At 43.5% G+C, this 24,820-nt stretch overlaps 3 protein-coding genes across 4 annotated transcripts; all 3 read left to right on the top strand.

The window, feature by feature from the left end:
• The first annotated feature begins 2,007 nt into the window (after nucleotides 1–2,007).
• On the top strand, nucleotides 2,008–18,663 carry kif19 (kinesin family member 19). Its single transcript, XM_019865609.1, has 20 exons — nucleotides 2,008–2,125; nucleotides 3,376–3,456; nucleotides 11,474–11,584; nucleotides 11,678–11,765; nucleotides 11,964–12,100; nucleotides 12,750–12,875; nucleotides 12,950–13,144; nucleotides 13,327–13,473; nucleotides 13,543–13,665; nucleotides 14,167–14,323; nucleotides 14,543–14,717; nucleotides 14,803–15,001; nucleotides 15,300–15,570; nucleotides 15,642–15,766; nucleotides 16,304–16,458; nucleotides 16,538–16,643; nucleotides 16,978–17,101; nucleotides 17,172–17,554; nucleotides 17,869–18,037; nucleotides 18,160–18,663. Exons 1-20 carry the CDS (start codon nucleotides 2,087–2,089, stop codon nucleotides 18,294–18,296), a joined length of 3,048 nt encoding a protein of 1,015 aa, XP_019721168.1. The 5' UTR covers nucleotides 2,008–2,086; the 3' UTR covers nucleotides 18,297–18,663.
• A 463-nt stretch (nucleotides 18,664–19,126) lies between these two features.
• Nucleotides 19,127–21,927, top strand: LOC109513278 (uncharacterized). Of its 2 annotated transcripts, none has more exons than XM_019865601.1 (5): nucleotides 19,127–19,240; nucleotides 19,901–20,369; nucleotides 20,448–20,648; nucleotides 20,879–21,008; nucleotides 21,084–21,927. In XM_019865601.1, the coding sequence occupies exons 2-5, from the start codon at nucleotides 19,982–19,984 to the stop codon at nucleotides 21,511–21,513; spliced, it is 1,149 nt and encodes a 382-aa protein (XP_019721160.1). In that variant the 5' UTR covers nucleotides 19,127–19,240; nucleotides 19,901–19,981; the 3' UTR covers nucleotides 21,514–21,927. The 2 variants fall into 2 exon arrangements, with proteins under 2 accessions (XP_019721160.1, XP_019721161.1); XM_019865602.1 differs by lacking the exon at nucleotides 19,127–19,240 and adding an exon at nucleotides 19,287–19,388.
• Nucleotides 21,928–22,003: 76 nt separating this feature from the next.
• Nucleotides 22,004–24,378, top strand: LOC109513280 (rap1 GTPase-GDP dissociation stimulator 1). Its single transcript, XM_019865604.1, has 5 exons — nucleotides 22,004–22,346; nucleotides 22,583–22,690; nucleotides 22,928–23,050; nucleotides 23,209–23,334; nucleotides 23,736–24,378. The coding sequence occupies exons 1-5, from the start codon at nucleotides 22,253–22,255 to the stop codon at nucleotides 24,188–24,190; spliced, it is 906 nt and encodes a 301-aa protein (XP_019721163.1). The 5' UTR covers nucleotides 22,004–22,252; the 3' UTR covers nucleotides 24,191–24,378.
• Nucleotides 24,379–24,820: the final 442 nt, after the last annotated feature.

Raw genomic sequence — 24,820 nt, 5'->3', positions numbered from 1 at the left:
TGATTTGTACAACTTATTTTTTTAATTATTATCCTTTGTGCCATTTTAAAAGATATTTTTGTTTGTTTTTCTACTCACTGAAGGGCCATTAATGTACATTTTTCTTTGCATATCAACTAACTTAAAACTGCCCTTTGGCACGACACAAAAAGCTGTTGTGCTGCTGCTTTTAACCACCGCATTCAGGTAAACAGCTTCTTTAAAGTGTTGGCTAAGAATGATTCATATGAGTAGTAATAATATTAATAATAACAATAATAATAATTCATGCAGTTTTGTTACAGCATGTCACACTGTGTATGGACACTGAGAGTGATGCCTAATTCTTTGTGGGGCCAAAAAGTTTTTGTGTCCATTTATGTGTTGAATAAATATGTTTTTAGTATTGCTGTGTGTGTTTGTATATTTTCACGTATCCGTTTTATTTCGTTTATATTTGGGGGATCAGTCGTTTGTCAAAAAATAAAATCCCTTATACTTCGATGTAACATCGTTTTTTTTAGCATTTAGGCGAAAAAATCCAATATATCAAGCTTATGTTGCTTAAATTTAAATACACGAATTACACATCTTGAAAAAAAGCTGCTCCAAAAAGTCTCAAATATTTTTGTGGGGCCAAAAAGTTTTTGTGTCCATTTATGTGTTGAATAAATATGTTTTTAGTATTGCTGTGTGTGTTTGTATATTTTCACGTATCCGTTTTATTTAGTTTATATTTGGGGGATCAGTCGTTTGTCAAAAATAAAATCTCTTATGTTTCGATGTAACATCGTTTTTTTGAGCATTTAGGCAAAAAATCCAATATATCAAGCTTATGTTGCTTAAATTTATATACACGAATTGCACATCTTGAAAAAAAAGCTGCTCCAAAAAGTCTCAAATATTTAGGTGTCTTTTAGCATTTTCAAATCTCAAATAAATGTATTCAAATGGAAGTAAATTAATTGTCATCTTAATGATATCTCATCTCATTACAACAGAAAAGTCTTTTATGCATGTCGTGTCAGTATTTTTTAAGTCTCAAAAAGTCCGTTTAAATATTTCTGAAAATATAAAAAAATTAATTTTACCAAATAGCCCAAAAAGTCTCCAATACCAATATTATTCAATAGTTACCTAAAATATCAATTTGTTTTCAAAGTGATAAAATCCAATATATCAAGCTTATGTTGCTTAAATTTATATACACGAATTGCACATCTTGAAAAAAAAGCTGCTCCAAAAAGTCTCAAATATGTAGGTGTCTTTTAGCATTTTCAAATCTCAAATAAATGCATTAAAATGGAAGTAAATTAATCGTCATCTTAATTATATCTCATCTCATTACAAAAGAAAAGTCTTTTATGCGTGTCGTGTCAGTATGTTTTTAAGTCTCAAAAAGTCCGTTTAAATATTTATGAAAATATAAATAAATTAATTTGACCAGATAGCCCAAAAAGTCTCCAATATCAATGTTATTCAGTAGTTACCCAAAATGTCAATTTGTTTTCAAAGTGATTATTGTTTAACATCAAAAGCCCCAAAAATGTAGTACGTACTATGTCTTCCAGCAGGTGTCTTCAAAGAGCCGTAGAAGCTCCAAAAATATGTATTTGAATAAAGCCTAAATGTCAGGATTAATACCTGTGAGTTATAGTTACCACCCCCTTCTTTTTTTTACTTATATCAATTAAATCCACTGCAGAAATTACCATAATGTATGCCGTCTATGCTTTAAATCCCAAATGTAAATAAAACATTAAATATCTCCGCAAAAAAAAAAAAAGTTACAATGACATCGCACCAGTCAAGCAGCAGCGGCAGCAGCAGGTTGGAAATGAGGTGAGCTCAATACCTGGCAACGCGTCAACCACCGGAGAGTCGCGCATCCTGCGGTCGACCATCGACGCTCACGAACCGGCGAGGACGCGACGCGGGACGGACGCTTGGAGCGAAGGAAGAAAGATAAAAAAAGCACCAAAAAAACAAAAGTAGGTCCGGGTGGGGAGAGAGCGGGGCGCTGCAGGAGGGGGCATGCCGGTCAGACGCTCCGAACGAATCCGGTGTGATGCACTCGAAGCTCGGCTGTGAGTGATTCGAAGTGAGCATGAAGGACACCGCCGAGTCGAAGGAGCACCAACTCACTGTGAGTGCTCAATTGAACCACTCAACTAGTGTACAGTACACCGTTTTTACTTTAAAAGAGCATCTTGTAATTTTATTTGAGTGCATACATGAATAGTCAAATATTCATATTTAATCTCTTTCTGAGATTAAATATGCAAGAGGCACTTCAACAGGGACAACAAAATCTAATCGAGTGGAGGTCAAGCATTTCTCACTGAACATAATTATCAATTCTAAAATTGGTTTGTTCAAATATAGGTTTAAATGTTGTTAAATCAACAACTGAATCGGTAATTATTTAATTGATTTATAGTACATAATAAATATGAGTGGAATACCAAATTTGTATTGATTGATATGATTGACTGTATATTCATGATGGAATTTTTAAAAAACGTTTCTTTTGTTTTTTTTTGTTTTTTTATCATGGGTTGTTGTACATATTTTACAATTATTTCTTTAATTTTATCTGTTGTTGTCATGAAATAGTCATGGGTAAATGTTTACTGGTAAATCATTGAATAAAATGCTACGAATAAAATTAACTTCTCTATACTTAAAATTCATTCTTTTTAGTCAGTTATATCATTGCATCATAAGTAAATAAATAATTTGTTTTAAAAAAATTACATTCAAATTAAGTCGAATGTATTAATGTGATAAGCGCTTCAGAGAATGAACGGGTTAATTTACGAATTATTTAATTCACTATCAATGACACAATTTACAAATGCGAATGAATGAATTGATTAATTTTAAGAGCAATATAATTCGTTAAAACTCTTTTAAATACTTTCCCACGTAAGAATCAAAAACAACTATTAAAAAAACATGCAGGATTTTAAGTGCCAAATTTTCCAGTTGTTTTGCACTTAAAAATAAACCAAAGACAAATACAACCAACACAAATAAATTGAAGCGTGATTAATGGTTTGCGCAGCGGGCCGTGGCACTACTGTGAATTATTGAAGCGCTTGTGTCAGTCGTAACCGAGCCTCTCTTGTCCCAACACACTTTCTACTGACCGCATGTAGAATGACGCCACATGAATATAAATACACCGTTAATAAATAAATACCTTTCTAATTTAAGATAACTTTCGTGTAGCTCTGACGAGATCAAACTTTGAGCCGTCTCATGAGCACAAACATACAATTGTTGCCCATAACTTGGAAAAGAGCATAGACAAATAACCTTGGGTGATGAGCTACATCTACTCATGGCCTTTCACATGATTTCTTATTTGTCTGTGCGCCTGTCCTGGTGCAGGTGGCCTTGAGGATCCGGCCCCTCAGCGATGGCGAGCAGGAGGAGGCGGCGACCATTGTGGCGCACAGGCTAGATGAGCAGGTGAGAGCGGCCGACCTTTGATCGTATGCGCGCGCATGTGTGTGTGTGCGGAGGTGAGGAAGGTTTGTGCATGATGAGTGATGCGTAGAGGTCGCCTTACGTCAGGGTATGACGATAAGATGGCAGCCACGACCTCAAGTGTCACATTTGGCGAGGGTTGAGGAGCAAACCTTCGAACTTAAGGTTGGGAGCCTGAGCCATGCCGCTCCTACTGTGAGCTAGGAAATACTGTACTCATATGTCCAAAAGGAGACACATGTATTGAAAGATAAAAAAATACCAGTCGACGAGGACCAAATCTTGTCTTTTTAGAGTAAAATGCACTCTACGAAATTTACTGTGTACTTATATAAAAAGTTCCTCATCTCAAACAAGCCATTATAAGAATAGTTAACAACCATGGTGGGTACACCACAACAAAATATTTCAACGTCTCAATAACTTGTCACGTGCCCTTGAGCATCGACGACAGTTTGACATTTGTCACTGAGTTCTCTCTTTCCTGGAAACTCCTACCAGGTGTGAGCTACTGTATGTAAACCGCTACATTGTTGTCGCACGAGAACAAGGCGCAAGCTGGAGCTGCTGTGTTGTGAATTTGACGCCACTCCCCCCGGCGGGCCTCGTTTAAGGTGCGAGCGTAATGAGCGCGGATGGAGTGGCGGAGGCGTTAATGAGCGTCGTGACTGGCGCGAGTAGAGTAACGGCGTCAGGCATGGCGACAGTTGACATGGCGACATCATCATCGTTATCAGGGGCGTTGCCAAACTGCACCTGGGGGGCTTAGGACAAAAACAACCATGGAGTCCCCCCCCCCCCCCCCCCCACACACACCCTCAAAAACACTAAAATAAAAACAAGCTTGCTAGTAGAGGGGGCCATCAGAGAAATTCCTGAACTGGACATTTCATTACAGTGACATTTCCAACAGCGTCATCGATACGGACAAATAACAGCCATCTCTCAGGGGGCCCCCTTCAAGCTTTTGCCTGGGTCGCCTACCCTGTTGAGGAGTCTCTGATGTCATTATCATCATTATTATCATCATCATCATCATCTTGTGACCTGGAGAGCACTTCCAGAAGGGGATTTTCCTGTCTCCTGCCGGGATCAGGCCTGTTTGCTCGTTCACCTCCTGGATTGTAATTCAATTAGAGCGAGGCCCCCAGACAACATAAGAATGATGATGTCATCATCTTCATCAACAAAAACAACGACACGAGGGGATGAGAGCCCAGGTCGGTGCTGGCGCAGCTCCCACGCGCACGCTCGCCCGCACCCTCATTAAAACCCGCAATGTTTGCTTCTACCTGGAGAGGGTTCACGATACGGCGTTTACGGTAATACTTACGCTAGCTAGCACTGCAGCGGGGGATTATGGGAATCTTATTTGAGAAGGATTTACGGCGGCGGGCTTGGTATGAATGGAGAGGATAGAGGGGGGGGGTCACTACTACAACAACAACAACATGACAGACCTCTTGTCGGATTACGCTGCCTGCGTTCGTGGCTACTTTGATATTATTCCACTTTGATTTATCAAATAGTCCAAAGGTAATCCATCAAGCAATTATACAGTGGTGCCTTGAGATACAAGTGACCAACCAGACTGAGTTTTTCAAGATACGAGCCATCGTTACAGTGAACTCAACTCACGTCACAACCAACAGCACTTGGCAGATAGCCAGAAATTCGTCTGAAGCTTTTAAATGTTTCTTTCGAACTCTCAGTTTATGACGTTTACGACAGAGCTTTGCCTCATGACAGTCGTTTAGCTTGATGCAAACAAATGACGAAAAACCCCATCGACGAGCTAACAATTAGCATCAACGTAGAGGTGTTCTAACTTTTTTCAGCGTGGGATATTTGAACACAAATGGGGAGCAACACATGTAGACAGACAAAATAATAATTATTTAATTGTGTTTTTTTAACAGTGCAGAACAAGTTGCACAGTGTATTGAAGTGTAGCACAAGTATGTAAAACTGATTAATTCTTTATGTTGTTTTCAATTATGTCATGACCCTCTGCTTTTATACATTGCACGAATGCTTTTGTCCACAGCCTCACAAAACTTGACACCTCAGGTCGGTTAACAAAGTCCACGCGGCTCTTGAAGACCATATGGTGTGCAGGTAGCGCTCAGACGGATTAGGGTGGGGTGGGATTCTTCCAAGGGGGGCTGGGTTGTATGAGATCTTGCTGTATTGGCAGAGAGAACAATGCCGAGATGAGCTGATGGGACGTCTTGCGGCTCAGGTTAATTAAGCCTCCTTGCCACCTGCTCTCATAAAACCGCCACTCGGTGAGCAACCGACGCGCTCGCCGGGATGTAGTTGTCGCAAAGATTTATGAATGAGGGAATACAAAAAAACGTATGCGCTGCGTTGGGAACATACACAATTGAACATTTGTGATGACACTCAGCGATGACCTTGGATAGTGAGCCACGTGCTGCTTCACCAAAGACCTAATGATCTGATCACATTGCCACTCCATACGCATTTATAATGTCTTCAAAAGCTTGTCAAACTGGTCCTTAGGCTTTGACAGTGGCACAGAGCGGGGAGGGGTTACTGGCCTGGGCCTTGTCACCATGGAGACATCCAGACAAGGTCAGGGCCATTGTTTGTGGGTTATTTTTCTTCTTCTTTCGTCACTCTTTAGTCCCGCCTCCTTCACGTGGGAAAATGAAGGAGATGACTTTTTTTTTTGCCATTATTTCATTTGTATCTGTATGGTTAATGTATTTTATGGTGTAGTTATTATTGTATTTTATTTTGTTTGTATTTACTGTACTGTATTTCTTGTTATTATTTTTGAAGGTCCAATTTTTTGATGCCGCTCTTAAAAATTGATGATGGGTATTATTTGTTGTATTTCATTTGATGTTCATTTCATATTTTTATTTTTTATTTTTTTAATGTATTCATTTATTTGAATTATTTCGTCTCAAGGACACATTTTTGACTCAGCTCTAGCAAATGAATGGATAGATGTTCATTGTTATGTGTTTTTTAAATGTTATTATTTGCATTGTTTTTTGGTTTTTATTATCTTATTTATTTTGTTTATGTTTTTGTAGACAAATTTCATCTTGTTATTTATTTCATGGACAATTTTATAGATGAATATTGTTTATTATATTTTCATTTCATTTATTCTATCATAGATATTAGCCATTATTTCTTTTGCCTATTACTGCTTAGTTTGCCATTTGATTTTTATTTATTTTTTTAGATCTTATATTGTCATTACTTTGGATACTGCCCTGCATGCATTAGCGGTTATGGCTGCTATTCTGGAATCATCTTTTCACAGTGAGAACCCCATCACGGTGGATAATGGATGCTTTCATTATGACAACCAGAGAGCATCTCAGGGCTGTGTGATTTACTAATGGGGTTGTTCAAAAACCTCTTCAGGTGGCTCAACTTGATTCTTCGTGACCTCGTTAAAAGCCTTCTCGTTACCTTCTTATTGGCCTTTGAAGTGGAGGGGAAAAAAAGAAGCCAACGCTGTTCTGGCTGATTTTTTTTTTTTTTTTTTTTTTTTTTTTTTTTTACGAGTGTTTGACAAGGCAGTGCAGGAGCGTGATGAGAGAGGCCGTAGAAAGGCAATAGATGCTCGTTTTCCTCCCAAGTGGACGCAAATAGCCGGTCTGAGCTACGAAAGTGGATAATCTCCGCTGTGCTCCTTATCTCACCCAAAGAGGGTTATTCTGCGCTGTTTGTCTCTCCTTTAGGCAAGATTACGCAAAAACGACTGGGACACTTGGACTCAGGTTATGATTTCCTGCACTCGGCAGCAAATTAGACCGAGATGAATCATTTCGAACCTTCCTCGACCATGAACGTGACTGATCACCTTTACAACTCCATTGAAACATAACATTTTCTTCAATCGGGGAGATCAAAAGAAACAACTGAGATGCGGCGGTTGCGTAAGTGTGCATAACCTCTTATGACATGGATGTTCAAAATCACATTCAAACTCATTAAGTGGGAGTCAGCACACCCCAACCGCAATTTGAAGTGTCTCAGATGAATGCCCCCAAAAGTTCAGATGTTCTAATTGGCTTTTCATGACCTTTTTTTTTGTACTCCATGTGCTCCGACGCTCCTATTTTGTGGTCGGAGTGGAGCAGAGTGCGCTCAGAGCATATATAAGATCGCAACTTAAGATTCAATTCGACTGTGCTGTGTTATCAAAGTTTGACCTAAATATATGTTTGAAAACAAAAGATTAAATGCAAGTTTTATTTTTTTTTTTTTTAATTTGTCATCATAATATGATGTGCCCCCATGTTTTGTGCAAGTAGGACAGCAGTGTAAAGTTTGCTTGCATTTCATTCCACATATCTCTTCTATGCAATTTCTCCTCTTTCTTGCAAGGTATTGAATGAAAAACTCCAGTCACTCTGTGATGAATGCGTTTCTTTTTTTTTAAATGCCTCAACCAGCAAGAGCGGGTTGGAGGACGGGAGGGGGCGGGGGCCGAGTGGGACCCTGAAGTGGGCTCAGGAGTGTAGTGCCACTTTGGTGAACCACAGGTTCGGCCCTCCTCGTCACGAATGAGGAGCACACGCAGTTCACACAATGAGTTCTCGTTCTCTTATTAAAATAGTCGTAAGCCATGGATAGACTGCAATGAGGCAAAATTTTTAATATGGCATCGTCATCATGATCAATGTTTTTGTACTGGAATGAACGAACATGTGGGTTGAAAATCACAAGTTCAGGATTCCATTTCTTTCTTCGATGTGTTGAACAACTCGGTCACTAAGTCATTGGTGCTTTATGGCGTGTGTGGTGTGGCCGTGAGGAAAGTGCCAAAGGCGTCTTATATAACAGCGGCGAGACGACACTGAGGCTGAAAGGAGATCCAGGGTGACATTGTCGGGGCACAGAGAGGGCAGTTGGCAGCCTTTCTGTCAGATAGCCGATAACTTTGGTTGCATTTCGGGACAAAGGTGGATGATGGCAAATGTCACGCTTTCTTTATTCGCTGTCTTTTGTCGTCAGAAAAGAGCAGATAACCTTTCAAAAAACAGATCAAAGAAAACAAATGTCAAGTGCACTGCACATGCAAATTTTTCCTGGTGTAACTGTGATGTGGCTTTTGTTGGAGTTTGAGTCGGTGCTGCAAATCACAAATTGCAGTCTGGCAACCTCGCTAGCTCCATTGTTGCAGTCCGGACGGCTTTGACAGCTCAAATTTTTCTTGACATTGAGTACCCCTAATTTAACGTCCGAAGTGAACCGAACATTGCATGTTTTTCGAATGTACCCGCACGATGAGAACAGGCAACCTCCACTCAGGGTGGTCAGAGCTGAGAAGTGGAAAAGCTAACCACGAGTTCACTGTGCTGCTAGCCATCAATCAATGTCTTCCAATTCCATGCATTGTTCCCATTTTCACATTTCGCAGAAAACATGCCGTCTCCATGGTGTCCCTGTAATAAGACGACAGATGGACGTGCCCTCGCAGATAGAGACGCGCGCGCACACGCTCACATCGATACATACAAAAGCACTCGTCTTAATCTTGCCGGCACACGTTGGAAACGCGGCCAACCCCCGTGACCTCGGAGGCCGGGGATCATAAAGACGACACACCAACGTGAGCAATAAAGTCGTAAACGATGACGTCCATCGGTTTCGGCCTTTTGTGTGTTTGCGTGATTGTGTGCGTGAAAGAACATTTTCCGTACAGTCGTTGTTGACTGAATCAACTAGGAGTCATCATTTTCCCTGCAAAAAATTGGAAGCACTAATCCAGGCTTGAACCCCTTTTTTACCACCCAATGTCTGCTCAAAACCTTAATTTAAAACCCGAACCCTATCTTCAAACTCAATCCTGTCTTGAAATCCTTATTTTAGACCCTCCTGTTTGCTTGAAACCCTGACCATAGCTTGAAACACTACTTTGAAACCCTAACTTGAACCCTTAACTCCTACTTTCAGAACCTACTTTGACACCGTAACCCTGCTTTGAAAACCCTTTTTTTTTAATCCTCAAAACCCTGACAGTGAACCCTAACGCTGTCTCGAAACCATAATCCTCTCTTGAATCCTTACTTTAAAACCCACTCACCCTTGTTCTAACCCTAATGCTGGCTTGAAAGCCAAGTTTAATACACTCTGACCTTTGCTTGAAACCCTGATTTAGAAACATATGTAAAACCTAGTTGTTGAGAACCTAATCCACATTTAGCTGGCCCCGTCCTTGTTTGGCCCCAACTTCTGTCAAGCCTCATCTCACTATGGCCTTCTAAGAGCCAATCAGAAGATTAGACAAAAGAGGTGAGGCGCAGATCAGCGAACTGTTGTTGTTCAGCTGTGGTGCCAAAAAGAACTTGTTGAGGAATGTTTGAGACGCCACCAGCCCTCTCAATACCTTACCCCTTGTCGTGTGGAAACACATGTCAACCTTGACAGAAAGCAGCACCAACTGGCAGCTCTCTCGACTCTGTGAAGCAGCAAGAAAAGGTTAGGATTTCATTGTAAGGTGTCAAACCCAGGGTTAGGGTTTCAAGACAAGGTTAAGTTTTCGAGCAAAGGTGAGGGCTTAAAAGCAAAGTTTCAAAATGGAGTTAGAGTTTCAAAATAGGGTTTTAAGGCCAGAAGTGGGTTAAAATCCGGATTTCAAGACTGAGTTAGTTTGAAAGTAAGGTTTCAAGACAGCGTTAGTGTTTCAAACCATGAGTAGGGTTTCAAATTAGGGTTTCAAGACAAGGTTAGAATTTCAAAATAGGGTTTGATCGCCAAAATTGTGTTTTTTTTAGTGAGGATTTCAAACCTGTGTTAGGGTTTCAAGCCAGGGTCAGGGTTTCAAATTAGGGTTTTGAGCCTGAGATAGGGTTTCAAATGACAGTAAATAATTGTGTGATTATGACAAGCAGGTGTTTTGAATTTTCTTACAAGTGAGCCTTGTGAATCAGTCAACCTTGGGCTCTGCTCTCCTTGCGTTTGCACTGTACAATATCTTCTGAGAAACAAACTCAATTGAAAACAACATATTGAGTGCTGACGTAAGAGCTCTAATTTAGCAGCTGGTGTTTGGTGGGCGGAGCCACGGTAGTTTCTGTAACTCAATCAACAACAGATGGGAGCGGACGTGTTATCAGCACCCTCGACATCCCTTCACCTACGCAAGAGCCATGAGCTAAATTTGGAAGCTTTGCATGATCACGTCTCTTGTGTGTGCGTGTGCATGTGTGTGGGTAACCAAAACAACCATCTTACGTCCACAGATTGCTTAAATTAGTCTGACACCTGCGAGTGTCCCATAATGAGACTACCATTTCTATTCATATTATGCTAACTTTTACTGTCATCACAAGTGCCACTTTAATTTTTAGCTACTTTTTCTTATGAACATGAAATTTGATACATGTCGATCATGCGTAGAACATGCCCGAGGTCATTGTTGTGAAAAAAATGTCCGCCCCCAAAGCCAGTTTAATTTAGTTACATTACCTGTACATTGGGTACATGTCCATCATGAGTAGACCCACAAAAAAATTCCTAAGAAGCCATTCCTGAAAAGACACAGGAAGTCAACCATTTTGGTTTGAAGTGGCCATCTGTTCAATTTGATGTTGACAAATTCACCGCCTGAAGCCAGTTTAATTTCGCATCATTAAATTTGGTAGGCTAGTCTGTCATGAGTAAATCCACAAAAAAGTCTCAAAAAGCAGTGCCGAAAAAGGCAGGAGATGCTCGTCATTCTGGTTTGGCGTGGCATTTTTAGAGTCGTGTTTTGACCATTTCCAGGGGTTCTTTGACTGTTTTTAGCAAACATAAAAATTGGAAGGCTAGTCTGTCATCAGCAAACCCGCAAAAACGGATCAAGTTGTGTACACAGGGCACTGGGTTTTGTTCCTTTTGTTTTGAATTGGAAATTTTCGGGCCGTTATGACTTCTCCTTGAGATTTTGTCTGATTGCTGCCAAATTTCAACTACCGGAAGATATCAAAGGCATATTTTTATTCCTCTTGTTTCTCCTCACTAGATGGTGATCCTGATGGACCCCATGGAGGATCCCGATGATGTCCTGCGGGCCAACCGCTCCAGGGAAAAGACTTACGTATTTGATGTTGCCTTTGATTATTCGGCCAGTCAGGTCAGCCCTCCTCCACCCCACCCCTCCCAAAAAAAAAGTTGCAAATACATAGCAGAGTTCATTACTGTAGCCAAACGGCTGTTCTGTGTGCAGGAGGAGGTGTACCGTGCCACCACCAAGGGTCTGATCGAGGGCCTCATATCGGGCTACAATGCCACTGTGTTCGCCTATGGACCCACAGGTTAGTGTTATTATACTCCACTTGTCATTCTACTGTATTCTGCGCAAGACAGAGGAGACATTGCATCTCACAATATGGCACAAGGAGTAACACCATAAATACAAACATACAATTGTTTATAGTGGACCCAGACTTTGGAGTATAGTCTTAGATACAAATACGTTATCTGATCCTGTGATGGCTTGTGATATTGTCCAGGTTGCGGGAAAACATACACCATGCTGGGTACCGACAAGGAGCCCGGAATCTACGTCCGCACCCTCGACGACCTCTTCCGGGCCATCGAAGAAACCAGCGACGACATGATGTACAGCGTCTCCATGTCCTATCTGGAGGTGGGACCAATGTGACTTTTAATTTCCCTACAAGCTAAGAAGCTAATGGCTAAGAGAAATAACGACGACCCAATACTTTTCTTTACGTAGCGTGTCATCGAAGTAGAAGTGAAGTAGAGTGAAACCTACGGAGATATTTTCTGAGATCACGAGAATGAACAGCAATCAGCCTTTAACACATGGCTACATGTCATTTTTCCGTGAATAGATGATTATTCCCATTGAGAAGCGTCTTCTCCGCATCTGACATTGAAGTGTCTTTTCATTGTGCGGCTGTCATTCGGCGCTCGTTTTTGAAGCTGGCATGTGGGAAAGTGTGTAATTAAAAACCTCCACTCTGTGTTTGTCATGAATGAAGTATAAAGAAATATTTTTTTCCAAAATGAAAAATGATAATCTTATGAGAATAAATTTGTATTTTAGCGAGTTAAAAAAAATGAAAATAATAGTATATCTTTGTCTGTATAAGTAGTGTTATTTTCGAGCAACTAAATAAATCATAATCTGAAAAAAATATATGTTCTTCCAAGAATAAATTTAAGCACAAGATTAACTGTTATGAGATTCAAGTCCTAATATAATGAGAAAGAAGTAGCTACCTTGTTTATGTTTTTCTCTATTATTTTTATGACTGTCAATGTGATTTTAGATCTACAACGAGATGATCCGGGACCTGCTGAACCCATCTTCGGGCTTCTTGGACCTCAGAGAGGACGCCAAAGGAGAGATTCAGGTGGCGGGCATCACTGAAGTGTCCACCATTAACGCTCAAGAGGTCATCCCCCATCTTTTTCAATCCCCACGCTGCGCAATCAACGCAACTAATGACCTTGTGTGTGTATGTCACAGATCATGGAGCTGCTGATGAAGGGCAACAAGCAGCGCACGCAGGAGCCCACGGCCGCCAACCAAACATCGTCCCGCTCCCACGCCGTGCTGCTGGTGGCCGTCAAGCAGCAGAGTCGTTGCCGTGACGTCCTGCAGGAAGTCCGCTTTGCCCGCCTCTTCATGATCGATCTGGCCGGCTCTGAGCGCGCAGCACAGGTGTGTGTGCGTACGCGTTACATAGATGGCCACATTATAGTCGTTACTGTGTGAAAATGAAAAGTGGAAAACTAGCACTGAGGTATAAATTTAAATAATAATGTAGATATCAAACAAGACAAGTCCACTCTTCATTTGCTGTCGTTTTTTTTCACGCTGATTTCCACCCGCCTGTCAATCAGACCCAGAATCGAGGTCAGAGGTTAAAAGAGGGAGCCCACATCAACCGCTCCCTCCTGGCGTTGGGCAACTGCATTAATGCGCTGAGCGACAAGAACGGCAACAAGTACATCAACTATCGAGACAGCAAGCTGACCAGACTGCTCAAGGTATTGATCACTGTGGATCAATAGTGGAGGCCTCTTAGCCATTATGTTGATTGATGATATCTTTGACAGGATTCTTTGGGGGGGAACAGCCGAACCGTCATGATCGCCCACATCAGTCCTGCCTCAGTAGCCTTCGAGGAGTCCCGCAACACGCTGACCTACGCCGACCGTGCCAAAAGTATTCGTACGCGGGTGAGCTGGGATGTCAAAATATAATATTATTTAGAATATATACTATATATATTTTTTTTCTTGATCTTTAGCCAACAAATCACTGGACATTAATTAAGCAAGATCACCCTCTATTGGTTGTCGAAAGTAATGTAGTCTTTATTGCCTTCTCGTTCAAAAAAAATGCATGAACCAGTATTGTTTTTATACGGATCTACTGAATGTGCTTTGAGAATTTACAAAATTTACTTTGACCGTTACTAGAAGTAGTGTTTCTGTTTTGAGGTCACATGTTTTTGCATTTGTTTACTGCTAAAATTGCAAAACTAGAGACACTTTGGGGCGCGGGGGGAGGGGGGGGCAATTGCATTTCCGGATTCTGCGACATCAAAATACCCTAAAACCGAAACTTTCTCTGCATCCTAATGTGTGTTTACCAGTGTCATGATAACACTCACGATCAGGATACTAAAAACAAAAACACCCCCCTTCCCATAAAAAATGTTGTTGTTTTTGCCCCAGGTGAAGAAGAACCTGATCAACGTGTCCTACCACATCGCTCAGTACACGAACATCATCTCGGACCTTCGCTGCGAGATCGAACGACTCAAGAAGAAGATCGCCGACCAGGCAGGCTGCCAGCTCACCTCCGACAGGACCGATATCCGCCATGTCCAGGGTGAAGCCCCCCGACTTCCTTGTGCTAACAACTTGTGCTAACAACTAACAGCTATCCACAAGTCTTCCCTCACCACATCCATTCCTCCCACTCCTTTGTATACCTCCACCTCTCTAGGTTTTCTTCCACCTGCTCCCTAGCCTCACCACACACAGATCACAATGTCATCATCTGAAAAAAAGCACAGTTTTAATATTTCCGTTCATCATCCTCTCCCAGCCGAGGTCCAGGCGCATTCCTGCCAGCAGGGTCGGGCCGAAACGGACCAGCTGAGGGAGCAGCTCATGGACGCCTTCCGCCAACAGATGGATATCCGCAGGAATCTGATGGAGCTGGAGACCAGCAGCACGGAGATCCAGATGGACACCTCCAAGCAGCTGCTGACTATCGCAGAGTCCGTCTCAGGCTTTCCCGAAGTGAAAAACGCTGCACAGAACACGTCACCCATTCAGGATGTACATGTGATGTCTTATCTCCAGCTGGGAACATGAAAGGAGCAGGCGACGGCGGAAGTGGCACGCGGAAAAGCGAAAGGAAAGCGTCAGCAAGGACGACAGCGAGAAGGACTCGGACTCTCCGGAGTCTCCGCCGGACACCGCCGAGACGGAAGAGGTGGCCATGGCCAGAGAGAATCTGGTGGGCCTCATGTCGGAGCAGAAGAAACTCCACAAACAAAAGGTCTTCAAAAGATCTACTTTTTTGTGGCATCCAAATCAGTTAGAAACCTTTTTTCAAGTCATTAAAAAATGTTTTTAGTGAAGTCAAGTGCACGTACTGTAAGACAGAATAAATATTTTTTGTAATGGCTCTTACTCTTGAGGAAAACATGCATTTGGTCTTTATCTGCATTACGGCAGGATCAGTTTCAGGTTGAGTTGTAATTGTTGTACTAAGGTGTGCAAGAATGTTGTAATAGCAAATTGTTCAGTATATCATCTGCATAAAGAAATGATGGATTTTCCTTTTCTGTCTAAAGGCGTTGCTGGAGCGCCGATTCTTGGAGCTTCGCGACCAGTCCAGGCAACTGGGGGAGCTGCTACCCCGGCATGTGAGCTCAGATGACCAGCGCGAGGTCCTGTGCCTTCTGTGCAAGGTCCACGAGCTCGAGATCGAGAATGCCGAGATACAATCGCATGCTCTGCTCAAGGACAATGTGATCCGGCAGAAGAATTTTGTGGTCCGCCGCTTTGAGATGCACCGGCACCTTTGCGATGAACTCATCCAACAGCAGCGGCAGTTCATTGATGGTTAGTACAAAACCCTGCACTGCAACCACGACTGGTCATGGTCTACTGACTGACATGTGTTCTCTCTCCAGAGCACAGTTTGCTAGTGCCGCCGCACCTACAGGAGCTCTATGATATTTACACCAGAGAACGGGATGAGAGGAAACTGGACCGGGTTGTGGCTCTGGAGAGGGCAACCACCCACCACACCATTCAGGTATGCTGGAAGAGGAGGACATCAAAAACAGGCTGAATATGGGCTCTTGAGGAACAGACTTTAAATCTTGAGTGTATTTGTAGATACAGTATAGGACAGGACAGAAAAGAACAAGAGAGAATAAGACAGGACAGGATGACAGGACCAGTTAGCAATGCCAGGTTCTTACGGTTGAGTCACTGGCGCCCCACAATATGGCGGGGGAAATTGAAGTCTTCACTGAATGATTCCGCATCTTTCAAGGGGAACGCTACCTGAGGTGAACACTACCCGAGATCGGTCTGCGCGCTGATATAGGACAGGACAGGAGCAACATGTCAAGGCCAGGCCAGTTCTTAATGCACGACCCACTGTGAATGTGAACCTGAAGTCTGATGCTATAATCTAAATGATGAAGTAGACAGGATATTTCAGAACAGGTTAGGAAAGAACAGGACAGGGCAAAAGCAGTAACCCAAGCCATGTGCAGGTCCTAAGGCAAGTGCCACTGAACTTGAAGTCTTGTCCTACAAAATAAAATATAACCCATGTTTGCAGGTGACCTCCCTACCTAAGATTGGAATGCCTCCTCAGGCTCGCGACACCGTGCAAGATGTGGACTCGGACCAGGAGTGCGTACGGCCTGAAGAAAGACGAGGACATGCCAAACTTCGCCGCCACACGTTGCCCCCCATCCTGCCTGAACCTGAACAGTGAGGACATGTTTGCGGTGATGATGGTAACAAGCGACCGCAATTCCAACGTGTTTTGTTTTTCTTTCTGATGATTCAGGGACAGCGACAGAGTTTTCAAAAACATCTCTCATGCACGACACATGAAAATATCAGCTGTAATGACCCCTCCTCCCATCCACATCAACGGGAAGGGCAACAGAGAGGTGAGTAAGATTATTTGAAGAGGAGATGCACTTTTGATGATCCACTCATCCATTCTCAGAACCACTTAGCCTTACTCGGTAAACATAACGCCCTTGTGACGCTAAACTGATTCCAGTTTCCTGTAAATCATGTGAAACATAAAATTGCTTTTCAGTTACATGGAACCGAAAGTACAATAACAACCTTGGATAATCAGACACATGCTGCCTCATTATGTCTGTTCACATGTTGCAATTTCTTCGGGGAAATTCTGCTGAAAAGACGACATTGCCAGCCTGTGACAATTCGGTTGCTGTCGTTGTTTGATCGTAACAGCGCCATCTGTGTGTGCAGCTGCAGCCACTGGCTCCAGTCAGCTCGCTGAGCTACACTCACCTCAGCCACAGCGTTAGCAGTCAACTGGATTCATCACCCGAGAGCAGCGAGGCGGGTGTCGACGCCCCGCTTTCGGGAAATGGTAAGACACCTGTTGCCAGGCGAGCCTGCAAAAAACAATTCCCAACACACATTTCTTTGTGTTTCCGAAGAGAGGCAGCAGATCCTCAAAGGCATCCAGAACATTTCAATGAAGGCGGCACGCCGGCGCTACAAGGCCCGGGAGGAGGAGGCCTTGCGCTCGCTGCCCGCCCCCTCCTCCACGGAGCGCGCCAAGCAAAAAAGCAGCCTCTTTAGCAGCGAGGAACCCCCAAGGGTTCTGCCGGTGCGGCGCAGCAGGCAGCCTAGCCCTGAACTCCAGCACGCCACCTCCGACGAAAACCTGTCCAGCAGCACCTGCGAGGGACCCAGCCTCCTGGCCACCTGGACGCGGCACCACAAGCTTATCGGCAAGAACCAAACCCCCCGAGACGCCGACTTTGAGGCACGCCGCAAGAAGAGACGCTCACGCTCTTTTGAGGTCACTGGACAAGCAGTGAGTGGACTCACCATAAACAGACAATTCCTTTCAGTTACTCTGAATACAATTATTTACACTTGACAGTGATTTGGAACACACGTTACTAAACACATGCCATCTAACGGCTAAGAACGTAACATTTTTGTCAGTTATTCATAACTATCACTTCAACTAAACAATAGACAGTTACTTGGAACTCACATTCATCCATCATTTTTTATGATGATGATTATAATTCTTTATGAATCTGGGATAACCCCCTTGAAATGCAAAATGTCATTTGCAAAGGGGTCCCAAATGTTGACTCTTCACCCACTTCTTCCGTCCAGGTGCCTCAAGCCAAAACGAACACGGGTGCAAGGTTACGCCCCTTGGACAGCACGTCAGACGCTCACCTCCACATCAGTGGTCAGTCCCAGGTCCCGTTACTCCGCCCCCAATTCAGAGTAGTCCCGCCTCTTGCCAAAGTCAGAGTAGCAATTGGCAGCCAGCAAGCAGGTACGTCAACGACAACCTTTCCACCACTGTGTTACACCTTCTGGTTCTTAGTTTGAAAGGGGAGACAAAGCATACAGCAAAATGTATTTTTTAAAGAGTTTTGCCTCATTCGTCCTCTGCAGGCCCAAACTCGGAGACCCCCGCACTCCAGGCGAATAACCTGAAGCGCATCCCCTTTCTGCGGCAACCCCAGCCACCCCTCTACATCACTACCACCACCACCACAATGGGGGGCCAGCAGCGACCACGCCGACACTAAGCATTACTTTGACTTGAACACATGCCAGGAAGTCTGGATGATGACCGAGAGATTATGTCATCGTGCCTGCAGACGCCAAAGATCATTACATGTCCAATTTCTGTCTTGTCTTCATGTATAAAATATAGATGTATTTTGCTGTGTGCTTCTTAACTGTTAGAACTGCAGGCCTAACCACTCGACCACCGTGTTGCCTCAGTTATTGTGTTCCTATTTCATTTATTTATTAATTTCATTTTCCTTATTTAACAGTTGCCTTGCTTATATTTGGCATTGACTCGTGGTTTTAATAATTTCTACTTTCTGTGCTTTCTTTTTTTACATATTTTTTATGACTGCTTTGAAATAAATTGAGGATAAAAATCAATTAACATTCTATTTTATTGTCCACCCATCCATTTTCTAATCCGCTTATCTGCACGAGGATCACGGTCGTGCTAGATCTTATCCCAAATATTTACCATAATCATGTATATCAAACGTGTATTTGTTTGTTTATTTTTACTTTATTATTATTTCATTCAGTTATAAATTATCATGTGTGCAAAAAAAAGTATCCGTTTTGTTGCCAGGCAGATGATCTCAACTAATTCTACATGGTAATTTATGAATATGAACACCTATGTGATAAACATTAACAGATGAGATACATAAATAAGTATCGTATATTAATTTTATAAACAGTGAAAAAGTAGGCTGGTTTTCGCAGAGCCGGAAATACGGTCCCCGCCCTTGACCTCAGCTTCTTTTAGCCAATGGCAAGTCAATTTGTAAATGACTGACGACCCTCTCGGCCAATGAGCGCCAGGATTAAGCGTTCCCGGTAGTGGTGCGCGTATAGCTGATTTGCAACCCGCCGAATAGGTAGCAAAGAAGAACGGAAAATGTCGCCTGCCTCGAACAGGACCGTTCTAGGATCAGTGGCTGTTTAAGTGAGAAACCCGGTGAGTGGAACTACCGTCATTCACTGTCACTGTCACCCCTGCTATGGCGATAGCGCTCGTCCCGGTTTGCGTGTCAAATTTGGAAGCACCACACGCCGCTTCGGAGTGGTTCTGTCGGAACCGCAGTACTAAAGAAAACAACACGATGGTGGCAGCCATTTTGAAATGTCTCGAAATAATGAAAAGAAAGCCCACGTTGATCTAATATTAACTTCTTTATTTATTTATTACTCTTCACAGATCAGATTCTAGTGATGTCATACACGTTTAATCTACAGCCAGTGTTGGATCTTGACAATTCATAACAATGTATTCCTATATACACATTATATACCTTAGAGAAAGTGTGAAATATAATGCATTTTGGTAGCACAAATACAGTGGTTAGAGCTTGGAACATTTGTCCGACAATGTTGGCCTTTTCGAAAGGTCACAAGGCAAATCCGTTTCCGCTCGTAATCCAGTTTTACCCATGGTTAGGCACTTCATGTTTTCTTTCTTTTTTTTCTGGTGCGAATTGAGAGTTTGCACATTGAGAATTCTACCAATCTCACCCACCAGCATGGCAGACAAACAAATCTTGATCACATGATCAAAAACTGTCTACATGTTACGAGCTACTAGAATAATGATTGAAAAAATATGTGCTTTGTCTTGTAGGAAGCATCTGCTGTGTAAAAAACGACGCAAACCGTTTAACCACAAGTTACTCCCTATATGATCCACTGATTCAGCGACAAGATGGAGCAGTCTACGGGAGTGGTGGGCCTGGATGCGCAGGGCAATATGCTTTTCACCATGGTGAAGCCAGTCATGGGAATATTTCAGGTGTCCTCAGACCAAACGGTGACCCAGGGAGGGATAAGTCTACAGAGTTTACCTGAAAACACCCTGGTCCTCCCTCCACAACAAGACCAGGTCCCACTGGAGACCACTCAGGTGGAGATGCATGCCATACAGCCTCATCTTCAGCCTCAAATGCAGTTACCTGTCCCGGTACAAACTGAGGAAGCCATCCACAGTCAGGGACTACCACAGAACTCCAATACCACTGCAGAGTTCTCCACACAGATGCCCTTTGCGGAAGTGTCATCACTCCTGGATCCCAACATGAAAGGATCCAAGGCTCGTAAGTATCCACACTCTCGGAATTGAGAGTTTTCGAACAAATTGTAAAGAGCCCTTAGTCACTCACTCCCAATTTCAGGGAAACATCTGATCTCCTACGACGAGATCAAGCGCCGCCTACAGGCTCCGGAGAAGATGTCCCTGCGCTCGTTGGCTGCCTACACGCGAGTCAGCCGAGGTCCAGCTAGCAAGAAGACGCTTCTGGAGTCCCTGAGTGTCCTTGGCCTCGCGCCCAGCACGACAACCTCTGTTTCCTCCTCCTTCTCCAAACTCACTGAAGGTGAAGAGAAAACAGAAAGGGGCTCAAGATCTAAATACTTTGGTAGTTGTTGGGTGGTTTTGGTTAGTTTCTTTAGGACTGCAGCAAGAAAACTATTCTTGTGTCCCTGGAATTGGCTCGGGACATGATTAAGACATGATGAGACATGAATGAAAAAGATCCATCCAGGACATGGAGGAAACACGCCTGATATGTGACCCAGTTGTGTTTCAATGTGTATGTGTTGTCAGGTGACACCAGAGCATTGTGCGACGACATGAAAGATTTCTCACATGATTACATCGATTATGGCAACATGGCGAAACAGCTCATCCCTGACACAAACACCGTCCAACACTGGTCTAAAATTATTGAGACCAAGTACGTACATATTTGCACATACCGGTAGTTTTAAACGGAACAGAAAAGTACTCAAACTCTTTTGTCACCGGGCAGGAATCACCTTGAGGATATGCGGAAATGTTTCAAGGACCCAGCCAACAGCGGAGCCTTCGACAGCGCAACGCACGGCCTTGGTCTGGGAATGCTAGATGTAGCACTGGACATGATCGTCATGGCAATCGAACAGCAGATCCGAATCCTGTCCGGTGCCGCTGCCGCGGAGCCTCCAGAGTCTGGCGCGCCGACGCGGCGCATCGGCCGTCGACAGCGCCGGTGTCACAAGGCGTCCCTCGGCATCAAGGAGCAAGGGAAGGCCATCTCAAAAAGCAAAGGACGAAGCAGAGGGAAGAAGAAGGTGCATCAGGAAAATACAGTCGAAGTGGAGCCTTGTAAGACAGACGACATGCAAGGCAACGTACTAACTCTGGTGTCTGTGGGGTATGAGACCGTTTCCACTGGTCTCGGCGGCTCCAGACCAGCTTGACACGTCACCATGTTTAGTTTGACCAGATTGTGCTCAGGAAGGACCAAAAAGATTCCAGACACGGACATTAATGCGATTTTAAGTAGCAATGGGCAAATGTCTGTTGATGTCAAACAGTAGCCCCTTTCACACTGTCCTTTTTTAACTTTCGGCGTGTGCCATCCTGACGCAAAGCCACTTTTTTTAAACTTGTTTTTTTTTTTTTTTTTTTTTTTTATAAATTGGGGGCTTCGCAGCGACAGTGGGTAAGTATGGGGTATTGGATCTAGCCCGTGCAGTCTGCAGGAAAGGCAAATTACATTACAGCAAAGAATATCTGTAGAATTTTGCTGTTTGTTTACGGTATGTTCAAATCGCTCTGTATTCCATAAAAACCTCAAGAATTGGTAGCAAACCATAAAGAGCTACTTTTAATCACTTTGCTTGATTTTTTTTTGGGTGGGGGGTGAAAAGTGATGCGACCAAGTCAGTGTGCGGCTCCCTCCTCTCACGTTGCCTCAAAGGCTCCAAAGCACCGTGGGAGGTTTTAGGCTGGTCAAAATACCCGCAGCAGCCGAGCCGCTAATACCTGAAGTGTACACGCACAGATGGTGAGAGAGGAGCTTTGAGTGGGGTGAGGATTTGCATTAACAGGACTGAGAGAGCCGGCGCAAATGCCAGATGATTTTCCAGCCTTGACGCCGGGCTGGTAATGCCAAGAGAAAGCAAAGGGATATTGTCGGAATAACAAAAACTCAGGATGGGACATGCCAACATGCCGCTCACATTCAGGTACCAGTGTACCAACAGGGACAAACACAAAACCAGTCGTCTGCAACCCTACACGCCAAACGGTGAGTGTGGTCAATGCTTCTTAACGTTTTGCATTGTAAACAGGACTAATATGAAGGACTCCAAGGAGGTAATTTCACATAAAAGTTGCTCCCCTTTGTTTAGCTTGTGTCTATTCACTAAAGTGACTGGGGTGTTTGCACAGACTATGATCAAGACCTTGTCCTTTACTGCAGCTCTTTTTCTCTTCATGCTTTGTGACCCCCTCCCCACTCCCCCATTTCCTCCCACACCACAGAGAACCTGAACAACGCATTAGGTGCCATCAGGGTGCTGGGTCTCGAGCGGATGGAAGATGAGCTGAAGCCTCACTTGTGCACTGTGCTGGTGAACATTCAGGAGAGGAGTGAGTCTTGACACAAATGTTTGAATTTGAAAGATACTTGCAACATCCTAATCGAAATGGCGCCACCAATGCTCCTCCCTCATCAAGGAGATTGGTCAGTATAAATCACTGGAATGTTACATGGGAAGACGACATAAAAGTATATCCTTGCTTTGTTCAAATAAACAAGAAAACACTTTGGATTGGGGTTTTCAATGTGGCGCCATTGCGTTGATAAGTCGGTCCGCATCTGCCCAGACAGAGGTGCCGCTGAGCAAGTGGTGATCAGCGGCATCCTTCCAGTTCTGGCGTTGTTGCTGAGGGGAAGAGGGCCTCTAGCGCTGCTAACCGTCCAACTGGTGGCTGAACTCGCCAAGGAATGTAAGTCACTGTTCATGAGACTAGCACCAATAGAGTTCAGTACCAAATAGACTGTGCCGAAATCCACATTGAGATGTACCCCTCCCAAATGTCCCGGTGGCATTGGACTGAATCACTTTTATTAACACCTTGCCACCTTTTGTTTCTTGTCTGTCAAGCGGTGATCCGTAAAGGTTTCGGAGACGCCGGCCTGTTTACGGCTCTGCTGTCTGTGCTGACCAGTGCACACCAGGACCTGCTGAGGCATGCAGTCCAGGCCATCACTCGCTTGTCTTATGACAGTTGTGAGTATCAAAACTAAAAAGGACCAAATTGGTTTAAATCACAGAGTTCAGGGTTCACCATCGTGGTGCCTGCGGGCACCAGATAGCCCCCAAGGACAATATCAGTAACCCATTCAATGTTTTACTATTCTCTTGGTATTCAAGAAATGGCTGAAATGTGCATCGCAACTGTGGCTCTCCTTTCTCAAATGCCAGGGCATCACAGAATGTACATGTACTATAAAAACATTAAAATGGTCTATATAAATTGGATATACAGTATTTTCCTATATAGTGGCAACTTCCATGACAAATGGACAGATCTGCGAAATTGCAGTGGCACGAATGATGAATTGCAAAACAGAAGAGGAAAACTGGATCACAGTTCGAAAGTCATTGTGTGTTTTGTGTCTCACTGTCAGGTAAGCATCAGCAGCTGTTACTGCGCAGAGGGGTGGTACCTCGTCTGGTTGCTGTCCTCTTGCGATTCCCCGGCAACGAGGCCTTAGAGGAGTTATGCCTCCGGGCCCTGTGCAACCTCAGCGGCATGAGCATAGTCGAAGATGCCAGCGTGGTGTGGGAGAGGGGCACGTCTGCCCAGCCAGGGGAGTGTATTTTTCGTGGCGTGTCACCACACAAGTGCGGCTTTGTTACTTCGGTGACCGTGGTGCGTGTGTGCCAATGGGCGCCGGCGCAGTACGCCGTCAGTGTGGAGCTTGTCCAACGTTTTTCCACCTCCTTCTTTAACTTACACAGGAGTAAACGGCCCACTCGATGGTTCCCCTTTTTCATCTTTGGGCAATGTTCCAAGATGGCAAACAGGAACAGCCTGAGACGCTCCAGTCTGAAGTCACTGGTCTTCCACACCTTCCTCTGATTGTAACATTCTTGGTGAACTCGGCGCACTTTAACTTTTAGAGACACTTTTTGCTCAAATTGTTTAGTTACTTACTCATAAAGTGGACTCTTTCAACAGTTTACATTGATGTTAAGGCAGCTCACACTCAGTAGTGCCCCAGTCATTTTTTTAATTGTCAATGCTATATTGTTTCAAAAAGCAATGTGTAAAAAAATAATTCTTGCTTGATAAAATAAACAAATTATGTGAGAAAGTGTGGTGGATTTTGTTTAAAAAAAACAGCACACTTCGCAGTCCTAGTCTGGAATTGCAAAATGCATTAAGAATTCAAACTGGACTGTAAATCAGTGGGAGAAAAACCTGTAATTTAATGGGCCATTGGCAGCTTATCTTTTAGATGGGTTCTGTCAGGTAGCCAAAGTTTTATTGGGCTGTATTTACATAGCAAGTTGTAAAAGCTTTTATTCCGAAAATGTAAACCAATTAACTAAATTGGCGACCAAGCTCACTTTACTTCTGGTGTAATTTGTCGTGATAAGCAAAACAAGTTAATAGAGCGCATGCTTTGAGGATGTGTAAAAATCTAGAATACAACCAATTAACATGAACATGCAATTAGTTACGGTATTTCTTATGTTCTGCCAGGTA

The sequence above is a fragment of the Hippocampus comes genome, unplaced genomic scaffold (assembly GCF_001891065.2).
Source record: "Hippocampus comes isolate QL1 unplaced genomic scaffold, H_comes_QL1_v1.1 scaffold58, whole genome shotgun sequence".
NCBI lineage: Eukaryota > Metazoa > Chordata > Actinopteri > Syngnathiformes > Syngnathidae > Hippocampus > Hippocampus comes.
This window is presented reverse-complemented; position numbering and strand designations above follow the sequence as displayed.